Source organism: Corvus kubaryi, unplaced genomic scaffold (assembly GCF_017639235.1).
Source record: "Corvus kubaryi isolate FWS band 111438036 unplaced genomic scaffold, C.kubaryi_AGA036_p1.0 37397, whole genome shotgun sequence".
NCBI classification, from domain to species: domain Eukaryota; kingdom Metazoa; phylum Chordata; class Aves; order Passeriformes; family Corvidae; genus Corvus; species Corvus kubaryi.
In genome coordinates this window covers 10,973,855-10,995,985 of record NW_024581136.1, presented here as the reverse complement: position 1 = coordinate 10,995,985, position 22,131 = coordinate 10,973,855, and the positions used below count along the sequence as shown (strand labels likewise).

Genomic DNA, 22,131 nt, shown 5'->3' with positions numbered 1-22,131 from the left:
CTCCTGGGGAGGGGATTTCAGCAAGATGGGTGCTGGAAGCTTCCTCTGAAACTGAGTTTGATGCCACAAGCCCTTCTCACCATCAGGCCTTTTCAGAAATGGTCTTGTGGTTAAAGAAACCAGACCGTGATTGAGAAGATACGGTTTCAGTTCCTGGCTCCATCAGAAACTTCTTGTGTGACCCTTGGAGAGTTATTTAACCTGTGTGGGTCTCAAGTTCCCTGCCTGCATGTTGGGTGTCCTAACAGTCCTCTACCTTCCCTGGGGTGTTGGAAAGGTTCACTGTGAGGGCCAGAGGTCAGCTGGGACAGTAATCTTGTGATAAGCACCATGAAGAAATGTTTGAAAAGGTAAAGTGTTGGCAGAGTGAGCCTGCACAGTTGCAGTGTGTTTGGTCTGTGGTGTGGAATGGGACCTCCGGGGCATACTGAGAATGTGTCAGGTTTTTACAGCCAAGCAAAGTGAGAGTATGAAGTTGTGTTGTGGTCAGAGGAAAGAGATGCAAGCAACACGAGAGTGCAGCTACTGCACAGTGCTGTACAGTACAAATGACAAGTAGGTCACTGCAGGGACCTGTACATCTGGAGTATAAGTGCAACACGGTTAAAGCAGAATAACCAGGACACAGTAATTAAATCATGGCCTTGGATTTAATTTATGAAGTGTTTCAGGCACACATTGCAGCATGAAGCTGTGTTTACTGTGAAAGATTGTGTTTTCTGACGTCTGCTGAAGAAGAGGGAATTAAGATTGATCTGTCTTGTGTCCAAAGGCTGTGTAAGACAGCTGATGCATACAGCCTGCTACTGTCAAATGGTGATACTTCAAGCTTGGATCCTGGCACAATAAACCATTGCCAAGGGCTTTGCACTCAGTGAAAAGTCTTGAGTTCAAAAGCAAGAGAACGGTAGGTAAGAAGTCAAGGGTAAGATGAGCTAGATAATACCATTTTCTACAAAATGCACAAAATGCGTTTGGGTTTCCCTTTGTACCATTATTGCAGTGCCCCAAGTGCCAAAATGTCAGAATTAGTCTGGGACAAATATGATCAACACATCTTTGTCTAGCATAATCAGTTAGACAAACACCTCCCATTCACTGTAGGAAGGGAATAAACCTTCCCTTGTGGGTCAGAGATCCCTCTTTTATTGCCTTTGGATGAATCAAAGAACCCAGGATCTCTTGGGTGCTTCTGAGTTGCACATTGAGAACATTGAGACTTAACTTGATTAGAGTGTACTAAGTTAAGGTCTGCTGTTACACTGTTATCATAATAATAAATTTGTGCTCTTGTATCCCTTTAAAGTGGAGTAATTGTGCCTGTCTGACATAGGTGTCCTGAGGAATCCCATGTACTTGGAAAATGCTTGAAAACCCTTGGATAAAAGTCACTAGGAAAGAGGAGGGAGAGAGGGGGAAGTCTTGTTACATTGTTGACTTATGGTCAACGTTGTCCTCGAAATGCTGTTCTGTCATCAATATTTCTTCATTAGGAATAATGATTTTTCCACATTTACTGCCAGCTGATTCAAAGCCATCCAAAAGCAGAATGTGTCATGAATCTCTAAAATGCATTCGCTGGCGAACTCTAAACAGAGATGATTAGAAAAATAACGCAGCGGAAATACTGGGTGTCTTGAGGCTGCCAGGGGAACTTTCAGTGAGATATTTTGTTCAATGTATTTATGTATTCTAAAAATGTTCTTGGTACAGTTTTGAAAAGGCAGCATGCTGTATTTTTTTAGTTCTTTCTTGCATTGTGTATCAGGGCTGCAGTGAGAACTGGGGAATACACTTAGGTGATCAAGGGAAACTGTGTAATTGATAGGCACCGAGGATATGACCTTGTGGTGTATTCCCACAGTACAGTTAGGTGGGAAACAGTTTTTTCCATCATGCAGAGCTTTTTGAAATATCAACGCTTTTTCCCCACATTTCAGCAAATGCAGAACCTCCCTACTTTGATGCTTTTATCAGAAAATTATCCCCTATCTCTTCTCTACATAGAATGCATGCTTTGAATTCATGAATTTAAGCCTTTAGTGGAGAGGTTTGCACATTTTCTTTCTGTTTCTCTGCTCTTGGCATCTGTAGTTACTGCCTGAATTGTCTCTGTTAGGCACTGTACATCACAGTGGTGCTGCCAATGCCTTAGTGTCTAAGTAGGTATGACAGAAAAATAATGCTGTAGCCTAGAAAAGGTTTCTGAAGTCCCTGGATGTGCAAACAGGAGCATCTCAAGCCAGCTGCTTGGAGTTACATTGCCTTTGTCTTTGGCTCGAGTGTGATTGCTATCAGAATATTATGCCATAAGCATTAGTATGATATATACCTACTCCATCATCCATCTTCAGTGGTGGACATTTGTTCCATTGGCTCACACGTTCCCAATCTGACGCTTAAAACTGACGTGTGTCCCAGATAAGGTTGGATACCCCATGCCTAATTCCTTATCGCCAGATCAGGCCCAGTTTCTGGCCAAATCTTAAGAATCTTACTGAGTAACAGCTCAGAGTATGGCCTTTCCTATTCATCTTCACAGTTAAAACCTGCATCCAAGCTCCAGTGACCTTGAATCTCTGCAACAAGCTTTTCAAAAAATGCAATTTCTCTCTGTTCAGGCTCAACTAGCTGCAGAAATAACTCTCTGGCTTGTAACTTAGGCCAGATCATTCCTGCCTCTTAGTTGTAGAGTCATAGAATATCCTGAGTTGGAAAGGCCTACAAGGATCATCAAATCCAACTCCTAAACATCTCTCCTCTGGTTTCATTTCTGCCTCATATCAAACAGAAGCTTCATGTCTTTACCTGCATGACCTGTAATGACCTATTCCCGCCCTTTCTCCGCTAGTATTCTCTAGTGACATACCAACTCATCCTTCCCATCTGAAGGCGTCTATGTTCAATCTTCAAGCACTTACATTCTCTTTTGTGTTATCTTTGTCCTTTCCTCAGAAGCATTCCATTAAACTTCCTTTAAACTCCCTCTGGGTCCTCTTTCAAATTCTTCCTTCACCTTTTCCTTTGCTGTGCTGTCTACAGACTCCTCATCAACAGTAAAACATGTAGAGTGCTGACACCACAGCTTCCCTTGCTGACTGGTTTTGTCTGATTGTTTCCTTCTATTTCCTATCACTACCCTGTGGTTATTGCTTGTATTAGGTTGTAAACTCCTGCAGTTGGGCCCTTCTTTGAATTCTGTGTTTCTCCAATACCCAGCAGAATGGATCTGTTCCATAATCGGAGCAGCCAGGATCTGTGGTGGTATAGGCAAAAACCATGTGATAACAGTAATGAGATAACAAAAAGTTAGAACATATCATCATGTGGATTATGAGCTCCTCCCTTCCCCCTCTTCCTTCAGATTCACAATATTTCATATTTTTTACATAACAGAAGACAGTAAGTGAGGAGGTTTCAGAAAGGAGTATAGTAGCTGATGTATCCTTTCAGCTGCTGAAGCGTTTCCATGTGATTCACTCACTAATGATGGCATTTTCAGCAGGGAAGCCTCTGTGGGCACTTCTGTATGTCTCCCCAAGGTAAGACCAACATGTGGCAGCTGGGCTGGGCTGAAGGAAGGTCACAGCACGGCCGAGGTTATGAGCCTCTTCCACGCAAAAATAGAGGACTCCGGTCTCCCAGGCTTGCTGCCAACATATCTCCTTCTAGTTTTGCTGAAATGATCTTGAAAAAGGATCTAAAAAGGGCTGAAGGGGCAAAAGAAGAATGTTGAAATGACATAGTTTCATCTTCATGCAGTTTAGAGCTAATTTTGTCCTTTGTCTTTAAGCTGCCTTTTAAATGCTGTTTGTCTCTGTGGGAAGCAAATGGGTCACGTTGTTCTGTGTTTCTACTGTAATACGCTGCCTGCTATTTTTCTCTTAGATTATTTGTGTAATCTTTTTTGTGCAATCTGTTTGTTCTTGAGTTTTGCAAACTTTGCCTTTGCTACTTCTTTCCCAATAAGCAGTGCAACTTGTTCTGTGTTCACTCATGGGTGTTCTGCACACAACGGACTGGGTTATTTGAGCCAGTGTGAAAATATTAAAATAGGGAACATGTGTGGGCACTTAATTGTGGTGAGCCCAACCACAAATACCTTCGCTGTTGGTAACTGGCACACAGGAAAAGCAGGCCTTTGTTTTGTTTTTATCAGACATAATGATAGATACATTGTTTTTAGTGGGGTTTTTCTGGTTTTCTACGGAAATGAAGCTTGTGCAATCGCAGTGCCTGTGTGCATGTGCCTGTCTGCTTGTCAGTTCCTCCCTCACCAACACTTGAAACTAATAGCCATTTCCAGCTACATTTGAGCGAGTTGCCGGAGTTGGGAGAAGAGACGGGCTTTTGCAGAAGTCTTGTGAGTTCCCAGATTGCACCAAGGTCTGCAGAAGGTGCAGTCTCCAGTTGGTCACATCTCTGCAAACCAGATCGATTGTGTATTTGCCCACATGCCTTTAGGTGGATCCAGCCACCCAACTGTAAGCTCCCAAATTTGAATATTTTGGCTTATTTGCTTTTACCTTTTGGGTGAGTGAGTCAGTTGCTAGGCACAGAGCTTGTGTTTTGATTCTCAGTGGAGTGGCCATGTCTCATGAAAAACATGGTTTGCTCAAGGCCACCGTGTTATAATTTGTATATAAACTTATAAAAAAGGAAGCTTTCTTTAAGCTTTCCTGTGTGAAAGTTTATAGAAGTATTTCTGTCTGTGTACTTAATAGCAGAAACTGGGCTTCTCATAAATGTAGACAGGTTAAGTCTGTCACTGCCTCAGTGGGAATCTTCTGTGGAAAAACCCAGAAAGAGGAAGGAAAGCCTCAGGAAACCAACTTAAAGGGGAGAAGTTGGCCAAGACTTGTGCTGTGCTACTCTTTGGTTTGTATCTGACCACCAGCAGTGTAGTTGGGGAATACCTCAGAGCTATGGAGGAATGTAGCCTCAGGGCACCTTTGGGAGGCAGAGAAGATGTCTTTATGCCCTTTGCTCAAAGAGGGAACAGAGGTACAAAGGCACCGAGTGACTTGTCAGAGATTATTTGAGTTAGAAACAGACACAGGTCTCCTGGCACAAGTACAGACAGAAGTATGGTCTCCATGTAGACAGCTTCTTCAGCAAATGGAGAGATGCCTTGGTCAAAGTGGAAGATAAATGCTGAAGCACACAAGAGCTGGCTAAATTATGAATGTGAGAAGAGGAGGAGGGGAAGAAAAGATTCCCACATGTTCTGCTCAGATGTTAACAAAGAAAGCTGAGAAGTGTTTGCATAGACACTACATTATTCCATGTCCAAATGCCTCATAAAAATAATACCGGATGATCACAGAATGGCACACTAGGGAAAATAAATTCTTCAGCAGAATATTCCCTCTGGAAAAACACTGTGTAAAGTAATACACTAATGGCTTTCAATTTCATGTTTTATATAGAGAGATATTAACTGCTCCCCAGACGTCTCTTCGTATTACAGCCCAGCTACACAAGATGTTTGGAGAAGGCCCTGGAGCAACTCTGTGCTGTCCACACTCAGGGCTGAGCAGGGCTCTCCCATGGTACACAGGAGGTGTCTTCTGCCTCCTTCCCACTGCGGTGCTTGCTCCTGTGGTTCCCTCCAGTGGATTTGGGTTTTTTTTCTTCTTAGCCCTCATGGTTTTTTCCATTCTTCTCCTGTGCTCTGTAGCCTCACTACCATGCTGGGAAACCTGAATTCTTTTTCTGCTCATAAAAAAGGAGTCCTCTCTAGAAGTGTTACAGTGGAGTGATTAAAGCCCAACAGTGACAATCAAAACCCTAATAACAAATGCTAAGGAAAGTAAAGTTTAAATGCAGCATTATTAATTCCATTTGGGGGACTTCCAGACTTGTCTGGATTCATCTGGTGACTTCTCCCTCCACATTGCTCAGGCTGGGAGCTGTTGGAGTGAGAAACTGTCTGTCCCGTAGAAAGCCAACTACGGTTATGCCATTGAAGCAAATTGTAATGATCTGGGTTCTTTTCCAAACTTTCTTAATATATCTCAAATGTGTATATATATCATCCTGCCACATCCTGAGGGATTCAAAAGTAGCTTACATACTTTTTTCCCTGAATGTAGCTTGTTGGAGTCTGGGACAGGCGGAGAAAGAAGTCATGAGTGTGAGGACTATGACAGTGCACAGTGAAGGGCAGCAGTCCTGCTCTTGGGATGACAGGAAAGGTCTAAGCCCCTGTAGGAAGTTGTGCAGTATTTGCATGAAAAGGCCAATAAACACAGACCATGGTGTGAGAGAACATTGTGTCGTTGCTGGATTATGTAATTGTTATCAGGTACATATTGTTTCTATATGCCTTAATGAAAAATTCTATATTGAACTCAGTCTGCCTTCCTGCTTGTACCTGAGCTTTTGTTTCCCTTCCCACCCTCACTAACCACACCACTCCACCCATGAAGCCTTCAAGAAGTGCAGGGCCCCAAGGCTGCAAGGCCCAGAAGTTATTTTTATACTGGAGTACCATTTTGAGTGGGGCAATGTCCCAGATCAGAGTTGTTCTATTACCTTTGGTGGGGTTCTCTTGTGTAGAGTGGATGACATCGTCCTTAATGCCTTCCATTTTCAACATTGATTGTTGTGTAAGGACATCAGACCTTCATGGGCTATCTCCATTTTCTAGAACTCCAATGGCAGAGAAAAATGGCGAAAGTGTGCCTTCCACACACCTCTTCCATTATCTCTGCACCACAGTCTTGCCTAGGAAAATGTTTTTCCGCTGATCTGAGAAAATCTTGTCTTCACTTTAAATCTATCTGCCACATAACATCTTTAGCAACAATTTGAGCAAGGCAGCAAGCCTTTTGTACCTGTGTGTGTCTGCAGACTTCTTGTTATGTATTTGTATGTGACATTAAGGACCTTGTTCAGAAACAGACAGCTCTTAAGGTTTGTCTGTACTTTGAGTCTTTACCAGCAGTTTCTGATACACTTTCTTGAAGGATGTTAAGAATAAAGTATCCACACATCAGTTTCTTTAGGAATAGTTTCTGTGCTTTAAATAGTCACGGTGTGTTAATCTGTATTAATCTTTGAATGGGAAAAAAAGTAATTGGCTCCATTGAGAGAATTGGTTTAAGCTGTACAAGCAAAAACTTCTCTTTAAATTGTGCTGCCACCAGTCAGCTTTATGAGGCTTCCTACCACAAAATCTTTTCATGTTGAAGCAAGGCTTAAGGCAGAGGTTTATCCTATCTAACTGAGGAGCTGAGGATGACTATATACCTGGGTTAGATGATAGCTGAGTGGTTTGTATCTGGAGCTAAGGATCCTTACAATGATTGCTGGCTTGCAGCAGCACAACTGACATGAGTGCTGTCTTGGGAGCCAGTTTCAGTCCTTTCTAGATCTTTTCATATGGACCAGCACCAGAGTGCCTTCCAGTGGCGCTGGATCTTTGCCAGCAGTGGCACAAACTGTTTTTCTGTGGACTGAGCTGCTGTGTCCCCCTCACCTGATCTGTAGCCATGGGTGAGTGGAGGGACCTCCTCAGCAGCTGAAACAAGGGTCTTGCTTTGACTCCTGTCATTTCCCTCTGGTGACAGGACGCTGTGCCCGCTGCGGGGAGAATGTTGTTGGAGAAGGCACTGGTTGCACAGCCATGGACCAAGTCTTCCACGTGGAGTGTTTCACCTGCATAATGTGCAACAACAAGCTGAGGGGACAGCCTTTCTACGCTGTGGAGAAGAAAGCTTACTGTGAACCCTGCTACATTGTAAGTACCCGTTCTCTTTGTGCCCTGATTTTAATGCACAGACATTGGAAACATTTATTTCTTTCATTGCTGTGGGGTTGCCTTACAGTTAAAAATCCGACAACCCTGTGGCAGTACCATCAGCACCAAGTTTTTTCATGGGCTTCAGAAGAACTCTGGTCTTTTGAGTGTAGTGGGTGAATTCCATTTCCTGGTCTGACCTGACTCTGAAATGAAGTGGACACAGCAGGAGAAAGAGCTGGGTTTTGTGATTGTTTCATCTCTGTAAGAAGGAGACTATGCAGTCATTTTCTAGCAGTCGTGTGGTTGTCAGCTTTCTGTGTTGAGAAACCTGATACCAAAATGGTTACAGACTGTGGTGCCCACTAAGATTAAGGAGGTGGGATGCAAGAAAGCACTGAAACTTCTAAAATCAAGACTTTTGCCTTGCTTAATGGAAGACTTTCTAAGAAAGAAACTAAGAAACTAAGGGTCTTTGGATTAGATATCTTTTGAAGTTTATGTTACTGTAAAATTACGTGCTTCCAACAAGGTCTTAAAGCAAACAATTAATGGTTGCTCTGAGGAGCTGCACATTTTAAGAGGCTCCCATAACAGTAGCTGGAACCAGTTGCACAGATGCAAATTAAAGAAACATCCCATCATGTGCCTGAGGCCTTACCTTGGTCTGACCTTAGCATCCAGTATATTAGGATTGTCCTTGTAACTTAAAGTAAGAAAAGCACTGGAGTGTTCTTAAAGCACTGACAGATCTTTCTCTTGAGTTTGTACAAACACTGGACCTGAGACCCTTCCAGAATTGGATTTACACTTCCGAAAGTAAAAATTGATGTTTTTCTTGACATTTCTGGCATTCCAGTGATAATTAGAGCAATAATACGATAATATTTCTGAAATGCCACCAGTATCTCATTGTTCTTTTTATTTCTACAGAGCCTTCACAGTGAGATTGTTACTGAAATACTGAATATAAAAAGGGAGGATTGTGTCTTATTTACAATGGCAGTGATAGATGGGCCTTGTTAATTTGCTTTTAAAAGCTAAACCTTCTATTGGTGGAATATGTACCTTTTAAATAATTTCTATTTTTGTTTGCACTAAAATGATTGCGCCATAAAAAATTTAAGGTTCATTTTGTGGCAAGTTTAACCACGTGCAAAGCACTGAAGACTTTAGGAAGGTGCATTCATAATATAATTGGAGCAACTTTATGTAACTGGAATTAAACATTTCATTGACTTCAGACTGGAATTGACTTCATCTGCTTGCAGATTGATACTTTCTTTTCTTCTTTTTTAAATCAAACACGCATTCTATACCACTCATCTGCTTTAGTTTGGGAAAACATCTGCATTAGCCACTGTAGGAATGGTTTAAGATTATTTAATCCCATTACTTATACACTTCATTAGCCTGAGTGAATTGTTGGCAAAGGTTCAGTAAACTTCCTACATTGGGAGATAAAAGGATAAAAAAGGAAAGGGAGAAGGATTCTGTTCCTCATTTTCTTTCAAATTTATCTTCTATCTATTTAAGGGATAAAGGAACGATAATTGCCTGGTTGCATCTGCGTTTGTATGTTCTGTGATACGGCTTTGCAGCTCTGAGTACAGAGGAAAGAGTAAACGTTTAATAGCTTCCTTTTATATAACCAGAAGGGGCCTTTAAATGTTTATCCGTGCAGTCCACAAAAACATGGTTATGGCGTTAACCCAAAACATGTCTGGATCCATCTGCTGCTGTACATGCAGGGGAAAGGATGGCAATGCTGATGGGGCTACATATGTGTAGTTGGACAGCTGGTACTGTGAGTGGAAAATGGGAAGCAGGAATCTGGCAGTCTGATGAAGTAAAGAAAAAAACAAAAACCCAAGCACACATTAAACTCTTAAATGTGGAAGAAACAAATGTTGGGAGCCTATGTCTCAGTGCCTCTCAGAAAGCTCAGGACTCTGCTGTGTTGAAAGCCAGATCTACAAGGGATCTAGGCTTTTGCCGTGCCACTGGCTTTAGGCCTGAGGAATTTCTCTCCTAGAGCATATATCTCATTGATTTTTCAGTGGAATGAAGCCTGCATTGGTTTCAGTAGGATAATGAATGCCTAAGTACACTGAGGTTTTGAGCTAGGCTTGCAAGTTGTTCTTTGCAGATGAATGAGACCCTTAAATTGATGAGGCACAGTCTGACTGCTTTTGTCTTTAGATGCCTTTAGATGTGTGATGCAGTTATACTGAACTCTGAGAGTTAATGACCTGCTTAAAACCTAGCCTGTCTAGCCATAAGGATCTTGCTGAAATGTGGCCTCTGATTATTTTTGTTTGGTTTTGGGTTTTTTTCTGTTTCTTGTTGATTGGTTGGTTTTGGGGTGGTTCTTTTTTTTTTTGGGGGGGGGGGGGGGAGGGGGCGGAGGTGTTTCCCAAAGTCCCTATATCAGAAAATAGCTTGGATACTAGGAACCCTAGATCTGTAGGAATAGGACGGAAGTACCTTGACTCAAATTCGTCTGGATCTGAATTCCCCTGGAATGTGCAGCAGGTGTGACTGGCCCAAGACTGCATAGCTAATTCATGGCAATGGCTAGCTGAGAAAACAGGGTTCTCAGCTGTTGTAAGTGTGAGTAATTCAGTGAAACTTGTTTCCTGGTTTACCTAATTCACACTGATTTCTACCACACATCCCTATTTTGCCAAGTTGAAAACTCTCGACCTGTTATGCCAGCCATAGATGCTTCATTTATATAAAAAAAAATAAATTAACACTTGCCTAGCTGTGATATATAAATTCTTGAAGTCTTTGATTATTTTTTAATAATTCACTGGTGTGACTTGTGGCCTTATGCACATTAAAACTATGCACAAAAACAAAAACAAATTTTTTCAACAATTAGAATTGGCTAATCTTCTCAGTTTGTTGTGTGACTCTTCTTAGTTGTGGTGTAGTGAAGCCATAATTAAGATTACTGTCAAGAGCTGTATTTAATTACTGGTTAGTCAGTACCAAGCCTAAATAGCCTGCAGAAGGGGTTTTCTTTGTTGTTTTTGTTTCTGGTTTTATTTATCAGTGATCCAGTTAAGATGAAATTCCCCAGAAGTCTGAATTAACATCTAAGGAAATTGATCACCTGTTTGAAAAGAAATATTTTTCTTAATGGGAATTTGAGTACCAGAGTTAATTTCTTTCACACAAAAATCCTCCCACCCAAAAGCCCATCAGTACCATTTCCTGTTACATTTTCTGAGTGCAGCGAGTTCTGTTGCCAATGTGTTTGCTGGTTTTGCTCTGCATCCAAGGATTCTTTCATTATTGATATTATTTCTAAAAGAGTACCAGTCTTCTCCATTAAGAGACTTCTGCTGAACTAAAAGCAACTGTAAAAACTAAAGTGTTAATAGGAGACAGATGTTTCCCAGTCATTATGACAGTCAAGTTAACATCTGAAATGCCATGATACGGTTTCCAGTGTAAGCAGTGCACTGCTGTGCACGTGATGAATGCTGTGTCTGCACTATGTTATCAGGATATTTTTCCCCTCCCTTACAGGGCAAATTACTGACAAAAGAGCATTTGGTTTGCTTCCTCTAAGTAGTTGAAGAGATTTTAGCACTGGACTTAGAGCAGGGAAAAGGCTTAGAGTAATATCAGTGGAACTGTTGTTATAAAGACTGAAGAGCAAGATGTTCGAGCAGTGCCAGTTGTCTGCTGTCCAAATACCATGTTATCATAAGGACTGAACACAAGGTTAACCAGACACACCAGTCTGGCAAGAGTGATGCTGCTGTTTTGTGAATGGGGTGTTCTTTGATCTCCAGATAACTTTCTCCAGGACGTGGAAATTTTCCTCCATTCTTTATCCCCTCTGCTGGCAGTCTGGTGGTTGGCAGCTGGAGATGTACACTCTCAGGTGAGGGCTGGGAAGGGCTGAGCTCCTGCAATTAATGCAGAAAGCATCTTGCAGATGCTTCTGGCCTCTGAGGGTTTCTTCTGTTGTGTCCAAGTTAATGTGACCCGCCTGAGGAGAGGACCATGGCGGGACTGGGAAGGGTACAGGAAAGCAGAAATAGCCAGGGTCAGATGAAAGAGAAGTGGTGGGCTAGAAATGGTAAATGATTGAAGGAAAAGAAAGAAACTGTCATGTCTGTCAAGCTAGAGCAGGGGAGTTGGTGGTTGTGCTCTGCAGCGCCCTGTGGAGACCCAGGGATCAAGGTTTCCTGTTTCTGCTGAGCACTGTGAGATATTAAGGACCTGGTCTTAAACCCATCCCCAAAGATCACTTACAAGGATTTTTTGCAGGTGAAGTTCATCTTTCCATAGTACTAAAGCTGTGGAAGTGCTTGAAGGAGGAAGAATTACGCATAGAAGTCATGCCCTGATTATTGCTGTTCCCCAGCTTTAAACTTGGGATCATAGTGCTCCATCTTTTTTTTCCTCCCTTCCCCTTCCCCCTCCCCCCGCTAACCCCCCCATTACTTGTTTTGTGAGCAGAAAAAAGTATTTCTTAGAGGGGTTTTTTTCTCTTACAATCTTCTAACTTCCTGGCCTATCAGTGGCTGTAGTTCAATAGGAAAACAACAGAAACACAGGAACAGAACACAAAAGAAATGCTAATGTTTTAAGAAATGGTAAACTAGAGCCACTGGTGCCATGGAGCATCTTGGGAAAGCTTAAATTTGCTAATCATTCTAAAATGTCAGTGTTAACTCAATTTGTGCTCATTGAAATCTCTGGTGAGATTGCTATTGGCTTCAATGGGACTGGTATTGTAAACCCCACTGTGTGTGCACGTGAGTGTGGTTGGTTGAAAGCTGTGCAAGAGCAGCTTCCTGCAGTACATAGGGTTTAAAGTGTAAGGTTGTTCCCTGCAGTAAAACTACATCTATTTTTAAAAATAATTCTGCAATTTGTAAGCAGGGATTACAGCACTAATTTAGCAACTATGTAACAATTTAAATTGGACCAGAAAAGAGAAACTATAATTTAAAGATTTTTTTTTTATGATACAAGTTTTCTTCTTTTTAAAGTAAAAAGCCCTTTATTCTTGTTTTTGTCAAGCAATGTATTGAATTTGAGAGTAATTTATGGAAAGTGCTGCCAGCATGGTATTGCAAGTGCTCCACAATTTGAATTTAAACTGCTCAATGGGATCATTAAGACTATTATGCCTGCTTTCCAAAGAGTTTGAATTCAAAATGACAACTGGAACAAAAATATAAAATAAACTAAAGAGAAGTCACGCACTCTTTGCGTGGTGGAATTTTTCTGCCCTCGAAATATTTCATTGAGATCAATGCTGCTCTTCAATCCTCTCCTAGAAAAAAGCTGGTGTTGCTAGTTTTAGTTCGGTGCTCCTGTGTGAGTCATCGGCAGCAGGGAGCTGAACCTGTGACCCATGGATCGAAAAGCATTAAGGCTCAGCTCCCATAGCACAGAGATGGAGCTGGGCTGTGCCAGGCAGCAGCAGGCTCAGCCCAGGGTATTTCTTACCCTCAACAGAAGTGGTCAATGGGCGTAGCAGCCACAAAACAGGTCCAGAGTTTTGGCTCGCTCACAGGTGTGTTTTGTTCTTATTGATTATTGCATTGTTAATTTTGCTAGTCTGCACCTGGTTGGTAATTCCTTGGGAAAAAAAATCATGGCAAGGGAAATCTGTTATGTCTGGTAAACTGATCATTTGTAAAAGTGAAAAATTAGTAAATCCCTTAAGAGTGTAACAGCCCTTTCTATTGATAACACCCAGCAACAGCTGATATAAAAAATAGAGATGGAAGGTGGAGGAGGAGTGGCGACCATAAGCTCAACTCTACTACTTTGAGTGGTAAATGTTCTTGTGCAGTCAGGGCATAGATAGAGGAGGATGGGATGCTATTGCATAAGCTGCACCTTGAGCTTCCAGGAGTCCGAGTCTAGGAGATGAAAAATTGTGTGTGAGAGAATATGTCGATGAAGCAGCTTCTGTCAGAACTGGGACAGCTGAACTTAGCTGACCCTCTGGAAGACTGCGTCTGTTTTTTCAGTGGCCTACCAGCAGTTACAGGGGGATGGGTCATGCCTTTTATTTTGTCACGAGGCAGGGGAAAAGGTGCCTTTGCAGGGGTGGAGGAGTCAGCAGAGGTCAATAACCTCCTTTCTAAACTGGAATTATAAAGAAAGGGGAGAAAGTGTACCATGAGATGATGAGGTAATTCTTTACAGGAACTCCTCTGTGGAGACTCAGAGGCTCATATTAAAGAAGACAGGGCCAATTCATCTTGCTGTCCAACAAGGACAGGACAAGAAGTCTGCAAACCAAGCCTGTAAGAGGCAAAATTCATAGTGTTCTTGGAAGACATGAGAGTGAGCCCTGCCAAGAATTGCACTGGGCTCACCTTGGTGATGGATTCTGAGACCAATATACCTTGGTGTAATTGACTTTCCAGAAAGCTGACTAGAGTGTTGCTTTAGAGGAAGACCAGCTATGGATTGTGGAGGTAAAGCAACTTGATGCTACAGTGAGAACAGTGTCATGAGGGGGATATTTTTGGAAAAGTATCATAATGCTGGACAGCATTTTAGTAGATACATCTGTGTTGGAAGATTGGGCATGAAGTGCTGATTAACTATTCACTGAAGTCCTGGTGGTGCAAAGTTTTGTTAGGTATGGATCACTTTTCATTCCTTTTCATGGCCCCTGTTTAAAAATGTGTCCATGTTAGGTGATGACTCCTCCTCCACACCTGGGCTTGTGTGAGACGTTTGTGATGGCTTGCTAGAATCCAGATCTTTCCTCCTGTGTGTGTTGGCAGCCATAACAACATAAATTGTAGTCTTGTCTCTGACTTGTGTTTTTATAATTAGAGGCATTTTTTGTATTTTGATTATATGGACTAAGCATTGATTTGACATGTACAATCCAGAAAAACTGTACCATGGGAAATGGAGAGTTCTTAGTGACTGAAAAGATGATACTGTGAAGGACCAGCTGCTACCATTCAGTGAATTTCTTGCCTCATGGGGTGAATTCCACTGACCAACTGTATATTCTTTGGAAGAAAATAGTCTCCCTTTCTGCAGGACTAATGGGATTTTATGGCTCCTGGCTATAGATCCACTTATGGATCATACTACAGTAGAGGGGATGGCAAAGTCATTTAGCAATGGCTTTTAGTTCTGTGTTGAGCTTTCCCTATAGAACATATCCCAAAGCTTACTGCCTTTGTAAGTTAGCAGAAACGGCTTATAAGGAAAGAATGACATCTTTGTAGAATCTTCCTCATTTGCAGTCAAGTGTAGATGGGTACTGGCAAGTTACATCCGGTGTTTATAGAGCATTCATCTCTTTTCTTTCAACTGTACTCCACCACCTCCTCAGTGAACTACTTGCTGTTTCACCCTTTGCTGCCCAAGCGGCATCTGGAGATCCCACTGTAATAAACTCTCATTGTGGTGTGTCAGTGAATCAAAGTCTCTGCCTCCATAAACCTTCTTGGTACACAGCAAGTCTATGGAAAAGGCAGCAGCATTGCCTCCATATTGCAGGTGGAGATCTGACCCCAGTCAGTTTAAATGGAGTTTGTTTAGATCATGGAGCTCCATTGCTGGAAGCCTTCAGGGACACATGGGACAAACATCTCTTAAGAATAGCTGAGATCTAGACATGGGCAGAGCCAGGAATGTTTTCTAGCCCTGCTTTTTCCGGTTCTAAGCTTGCGTGATCTATCCAGGACCACAAAGACATCCTGCACTGTACAGCTCAGGTTTTCCATGTCCTAATTTTCTACCTAGTTGCAGTTCAGCCTGCAAAGATCTTCAGGTGAAGGAGTTAGCTTTCTTTTCTTCTCCTCTTCCAAGCACTGCTGTTTGGAGACTGGACATGAATATCAACAAACATCTGAAAGCTGAGTGAGGGCTATTGGAAAACCCAGGAAGGTGGGAGGTACCATGACTGTGTTCCTTTCCATGTAGTCCTACTGCTTGCTTGTAAACTTGCATAGTTATTTGTCAGTTTGAACTGCTGAAGACAATTATTCTGGAAAGGCTATGATTTATTTGAAATTGGGCCTGTACTTTAGGTCTGTGTTTCCATCAGGTCTGTGTATTATGGAGCTCTGTCCTTTCTAATGCAGTGATGTCAAAGCGCTGCAATGTCCAGACATAAAAAAATCAGAACTGACTGAAGTAAACAAACCATTAAGTATTGGTTATTTTTACCAGTGCTCCTGTGCAGAGCTGCTGGTAAAGCATACTGCAGTACCTGTGGGTAACAGAGCCGAATCTGTCCTGGAATGGGTCTGTTTGGATTTAGCAGGTATGGTTTCCCGTGAGTGGCCTTTCAGAGAGCAAAGTCTTGTCTTGCTCACTCTCAATTCTAGATTCCCTCTTCCTTCAGTCCAGACAGTGATTTGCAAGCCTGAGTGCCAGGGAGTCCAGCAGGCTCTTGCAGCATGCCACTTGAGCCGTCTCTTTGGTGAAGCCACACTCCAAGGAATTTGCTCTGGCAAAAGCTCAGTCTGTGAGTCGATCCTCCCTCTAGTGTCTGCCTCTACTCTTCACTCCGGGACACGATTTGCCGGCATGCAATGTTTGTTTGGAGGAAACTGTTTAACTTGCCATCACGCACACAGAAACCCCAGTGGGCTTGGGAGATTTCTGGTTAGAAAAAAACAAAATCATGCCAGTATAGGGAAAGTGCAACAAAGGGGAATGGTGACAGGAGAAAAAGTTTATTGATACTAAGAGTATGGAGAGTGTTTTGTATTCACGTAGGGACAAAGCAAATTGTAAGACTGTTGTTTCATCTCATCTGCGTTGATTACAATGCTGTGGGCCAAGTACAATATTGACAGAAGAGATAAATCATCCACTGGGGTATTTTGGGCAGAAGGAAAACCTGATTATAGCTCAACTCTGATGCTGTGGCATTTGCTGGGGACAAGAGATTATTGTGCACTGGTAGGTAGCAGCCTTCCCAGGAGCAGAGAGGTTGATGTGGTCAGTGAGACCGGCGGTCCCGCGGTGTGTGCCCATCTCTGTGTGGGTTAGGCAGGGATGGCACCACGCACATGGGTGAGCATGGAACTGGTGGGGCATCTGGATTGCTTAAAATGAGTGATGAGATCTGTTCAGTGTTGTCCCTGCTTTTCCATGGCTGCTGTTTCCTGACAAACATTTGACACAGAAGAAACATGTAGGTTTTCCTGATGCCGTAGCTCTCAAAGCAGACTTACCATGCAGCTCTCTAAGGCGGTGCAGTAAGTACTGGCAGTTAGAAACTGGTGGCAGTTTTTATTCTACATGTCCATGTTTCCAAAGGCTTTTGTTCTTATTGAAAATGGAGCTTTATGGAGGGGGAAAGAAATAAACCAAGAATCTTTGTGACCTCTTTGGTCTGAGGTTATAAAGCACAGATATGATAGTCTTTAGTCACTGTAAGAACGTGCTCCTGCAGATGCTGGGCATTGAAAAAAGTCTTTGTATTGTTTTGATTTTTATTTTCTTGCTGAAGTCAATCTACTAATGTGTGATAGTTTAAGGCTGCAGCTCATTGTATTTGCATCCTTGCTGTTTGACTCTTTAACACTGAGTGGCCTTCCAGATTCTCACGTCACTTAATGTTCTTTATGTAGGTGTTTTTTCAAACTGCTTCAATGATTTAATGTGGGTTTTTTTTCCAAAGTAATGGTTTTTTGTGCCCAAAACCTAAAAGTTGCTACTGACCAAACGCAGATATTTTCCCTTGTTTGTGAAGGGAAATACAGCAAGAGGAGGAAAAATAACAGTGTTGAAATGTAAATTAATTCTCAGATGTTATCAAGGATTGAGATTTTAAGTATGAATATTCCATTAGCTCCTGACAAGGTAGTTTTTTGTTTAAGGTCGTGTTTGAACCAATACACCATCTTGGCATTCCACCAACAAAGGTATCTGTGTAAATGCAATCTGTGTTCAAGCCAGACAACACTTTAAAAAATTTATTTAATATTTCCTACAGCAAGCCATCTGTGACTGGTCATATTTTAGGAAGCAAATGAACATCATAGCAACGTTCGCCAATCTCTTTGAGTAACTTCTAGACTTTTTAAATTAAATGTGCTGCCAAATATTTATGTTCTGTTGTGAAAAGAAAAATATTTGTTTGACATCCTAGTCTCCCTGGCAATTTGCAGTCGGTTGCTCCTCTGAGGAGCTGTGCTTTTCTCGTGTGTGCTGCAGGGCCAAAGAAGGGTGTGGGCATGCCTGAAGGTGCCTTTTGGGCTCTTCAGCAAGGAATGGGGCCAGCTGCAGCACGATGGGGCTCTCTGGGGGCTGAGAGAGGTTGAGCCCTGAGTCCTCCCGTGGAGGGTGTGACAGGGGCTGGCTGGGGGCCAGGCTGTGCCCAGTGCTGACACTGGCGGGTCGGAGGGTGGTGGAATAGGCACAGGTGGCCATCACAGCATTCCTGCCAACATGCAAAAGGCTCAAGAGTTCCTGGAAAAGCCAAACCACTTTGCAAGATGTCTTCCAGCGCATCTGCCACAGGCGCTGCAGCCATCACCAAGGCAACCAAGTTGCCAGAATTTAGCAGCAGCAAAACAGAGGAAAAAATTAGCGATGGCCAAAATCATGGCTGCTAAATGCCCTGCTAGAGCTGAGCTGTGCTCTAAATCATATCTAGTACTTAGTAATAATTTTCACAAAAGTCTTGTTTTTTATCCTATTCCGCAGGTTTATGGCTGACTTAAACTTGATCATTCTAAAGTAGTGAAATGCCTTTGTTCAAGGGCTCAGAAACTGGTGTTATCATCTTACTACATACAGGTACTAATAAACAAGTGAAATGTCTGAAGCTGTCCTGAAATAGTGAATTCCGTTTTGGAAAGGCTGAGGTGTTCTGAATGGTCCCTGGTGGCATAGCACCAATTTTTACTCAGTACTCATTTGAAATGGTCCATATAATTTGCCTGTACTTACCACCTTGGGACTGCTGCAACCAGCAGAAGCCCAGGTGAATCATCAGCCCATAACCTGTCCACATGTGTCTGTCACTTATAGGGGCAATGCCATACATAGAACGTGCATATTCTTATATTCTGGAAAGAGGCCCTTGCAATGCAGAGCAGGGAAAGAAAGCAGTCCTGATTTGCTCTATTACCTCTGACAGTTTTACTTTCACTGTGGCATGGCAATAAGATTAAAGTTTTATTGCAATATCACCTCCATCCAGACAAAAAAACCCTAAACCTCTCCTCTCTGGTACTTAGATTTCAAGCTCTTTTATAGAGCCTCTGCATCTGTTAATAAAATCCTTAATTCATTTTGAACATTTTATTGTCACTTTGGATAAAAGTTTAATCAGATAGAATTATTGCCCTTCTAATATTCCCTTAACCTTTGCATTTTAGACTTAGACCATATCATTTAAATTTTAAAATCACTCTTTTACAGACTTGAATGCCCCCATCTCTTTTTTAGAGGGTACTTTTGCACAGGAATGCCGTAGTCTGTCTTGAGGTCATGTGAAAACTTAAAAGGCTCTAATGCAAGCACTGCTCACTTTCTGCTGAAATGTCTTGCATGCCCTATTAATTACTTTAATGGTGACATGCTGGTTTAAGGGAATTCTTTATTAATGCCACTAAATCTTTTTTTTATTGTTGTTTAAACACTTTCTTTCCTTTATGTAGATGTATTTAATCCTTTCTGTCTTTAAAATAAATGCGTGCATAAGTCCACACAAGGTGTTTGTCATTTCCATCTTTCCTTCTCAGGAGGGCATAGGGAGAACTTTGCTCCCTTGTCTGTATTGTCCACATCCCACCACAGACCTGCACATCTGTACTGTCTATCATCATGTGTTAGATTGTTGTGGTGGAAGCAATTTTTGAAATCTGATCTCTCTCTTTCCAGGAATAATGTACAGTGAATTTGCTTTTACTCTTCCAGGATGTTGAGATTGTAGAGGTCAGTTTGGATTTTTTGTTGAAAGTGCAGCACTCCCAGTTCAAGAGAGGATTTGCTTAATGTCTGAGCCTTTTCTTAGTAAGGAGGACACATTGATTTGCTCTCCTCAATCTGAGCTAAGGGTATTCTAGCAGTTCATTTTAGCTTTAAAGATGTCTAACATTCACTAGATTATTTATAGAGCAGCCCTTTTGCTGAACTAGCTAGCTGGTAAAGCACTGGCATCCATACCTGCAGCTGGATTTTAGTCTATCAGATTTTTATTTTGTTTAAGGTGACATATTTTACAAAATATCTATTCTTGGTTTATATTAATTGCAGATTTTCTTGGTCTGGGGAAGGGAGGCAAAGTGTGAGAGAGAAAATATCATCAAGACCTGGAGAAACTCTTTCAAAAGCACATAAATGACTGAGGAATTGGCTGCTTTTGGTTTGCTAACCCACTCTGGACAATGAGACTTAAACTCTTAGTAGTAAGTCATTCTTTAGTCACTTTAGAAAGTGTTATGTCTCCAATAACCATTGATGGTTTCGCCATGGGACTCTTCCACATTTGAGATACATAAGTAAACTTCACTGGTTTTAAAGAAAATCAGAATGGATTGTTGAAAAATGTGTGAAGAGGTTTCACCAATAGCAACTAATTTTTTCTTTGGTGAGGGAACAGTGGTTTAGGGCTTGGGGCTGGGGTTTTTTTGTTGTTTTCTTTGGGCAAAGTATGAAAGCTTGTGTTACACTGTGGGGTTCCTCTTGACCTCCCCTCTCCCAGATGACTTCTGGCTCCTAAAAACAACTGTGCCCAGCTGGGTAATAGAGTTTCTGTACAGCCCTCCATGGCTAATGTATACCTGTACATACACACAGACTTGCACAGGAAGAATCTGGAAGCCTGAATTCAGTCTGCAATGGTTTGGTATTTGCCTGGGAAAGGTATTTCTTCCTCTCACGGACTTCCCCTCAGGTTTGTCCAAATCAGTCTGCAATTATCAGTAGCACACTTTGCTGTTGAGTGGGCAGAGCCTTTTGCTCACAACTGCTATTTTAATTTTGGGAGCAGGCAGTACACTTATGCACTTATACTGTACTAAAGGGTACCTTTTGCATTTTCAAACTTTGCTAAATGGCAACCTTTGCATTTTAGAATAAGTAGCTAATTAAATTGCAAGGCTGAGTGCTGTTTGAGCCATGGGTTAGGGTCACTCTAGCTTAGATATGGGACTGGATCCTATAAAACAAATTAGTCTCAGTTATGGGCCTGCTCCCACTGATCCCAATTTGAATGTTTTCTTTGAAATTAATAGGAGCTGAATCTGATTTGTGGTGCCCAAGACAATGTGGCTAATGAAAGACATGAGACATAGATCCCATCTCATGAAGTGATCCTCTTGAGTACGTGAAGAATCTAGACTAGTTTGATCAAAAGAATTTTCAATTTCTGTTTTTTAAAATAGAAGTAAGGAAGATTCAAGTGACTTTTAGTGGAAATTCCCTAAAATTAACTGAAAAACTCAAAACATACTTTTTCCCCCTCTAAGCTTGTTTCCTTCCCTTTTCCCTTGTGGATACCTTGTTTATTTTTTAAATAAATAATCATATTTTAAAGCAGTGTAAATAAATTGCAAAGTGTGCTCCAATGGGGTGGATAAATATATTCCATCTGCTGGGGAGTGATTATTAAATAATTCACTAGTGGCAAACCCAGGAGTGGTTATCCATTTTCCTCTCATTCATGGGTAATTTTTTCTACATCCCGTAGGAGCTCATTATGTTTTCTTTGTACATAATGTTTAATAATTTTAAAATCTGGCACTAACCCCTCCATCTACAGATTCTTCAATTTTTCCTAAGTATTTGTGCATGTGTACACATGTGTGTATTGGCAGAGGAAGATATTTGTTTTCTTTCTTCCTTGTTTTTTTGGTTTTTTTCATGTTGACAGGTGAGCATTTATGCATGAAGCGAGGTGGGGAGTTGGAGGCAAATTTCCTCGTGTGCAAGGGTGTTTTGCTCCTGCACAGATGGTGGATGGGTTGCATCCCTGGTCTTACCCTTAAGTGGGAATTAACAGGATTTCAGGGCTGTGGAATCAATATGAAGCTCATACTTCAACATTTATGAACAAAAGAATAGCAAGCAAGGTGAGGGAGTGGGGCATTTGAAGAGCCCTATCTCCTTTTTCTCAATGTTAGGAGGAATTTGGTTATCTTCTAAGGGACCAAGAGTGAGCCCAGGGAGCCTGGTCTGTGGATAAGCAGCAAGCAACTACCTGATTTAAAACTGGAGCTACATCCCATCAGTGGAAAAATTGCCACAGATATGTGGATTGGTGGGCTTTGAATCTGACCTTAAGAGAAGAGTTCAGTTCCTCCTGGTAGCTAACAGACCCGAAGGCCTCTGTGGCTTTTGATCAGGCAGGGTGGGCAGCTGGGAGGAGGACTGGATGGGGTTGGCACATAGAAGGAAGCTGCACACAG

The 22,131-nt window shown here is 41.9% G+C and overlaps 1 protein-coding gene across 7 annotated transcripts in view; it reads left to right on the top strand.

The window, feature by feature from the left end:
• LOC121671299 (LIM domain containing preferred translocation partner in lipoma) overlaps positions 1-22,131 on the top strand; it is a 333,806-nt gene that overhangs the window by 268,156 nt on the left and 43,519 nt on the right. For all 7 annotated transcript variants that reach the window (XM_042042722.1, XM_042042721.1, XM_042042717.1 and 4 more), the window contains one exon: positions 7,575-7,744. In XM_042042722.1, the coding sequence (XP_041898656.1) occupies positions 7,575-7,744 (170 nt within the window). The remainder of the gene's footprint in view (positions 1-7,574; positions 7,745-22,131) is intronic.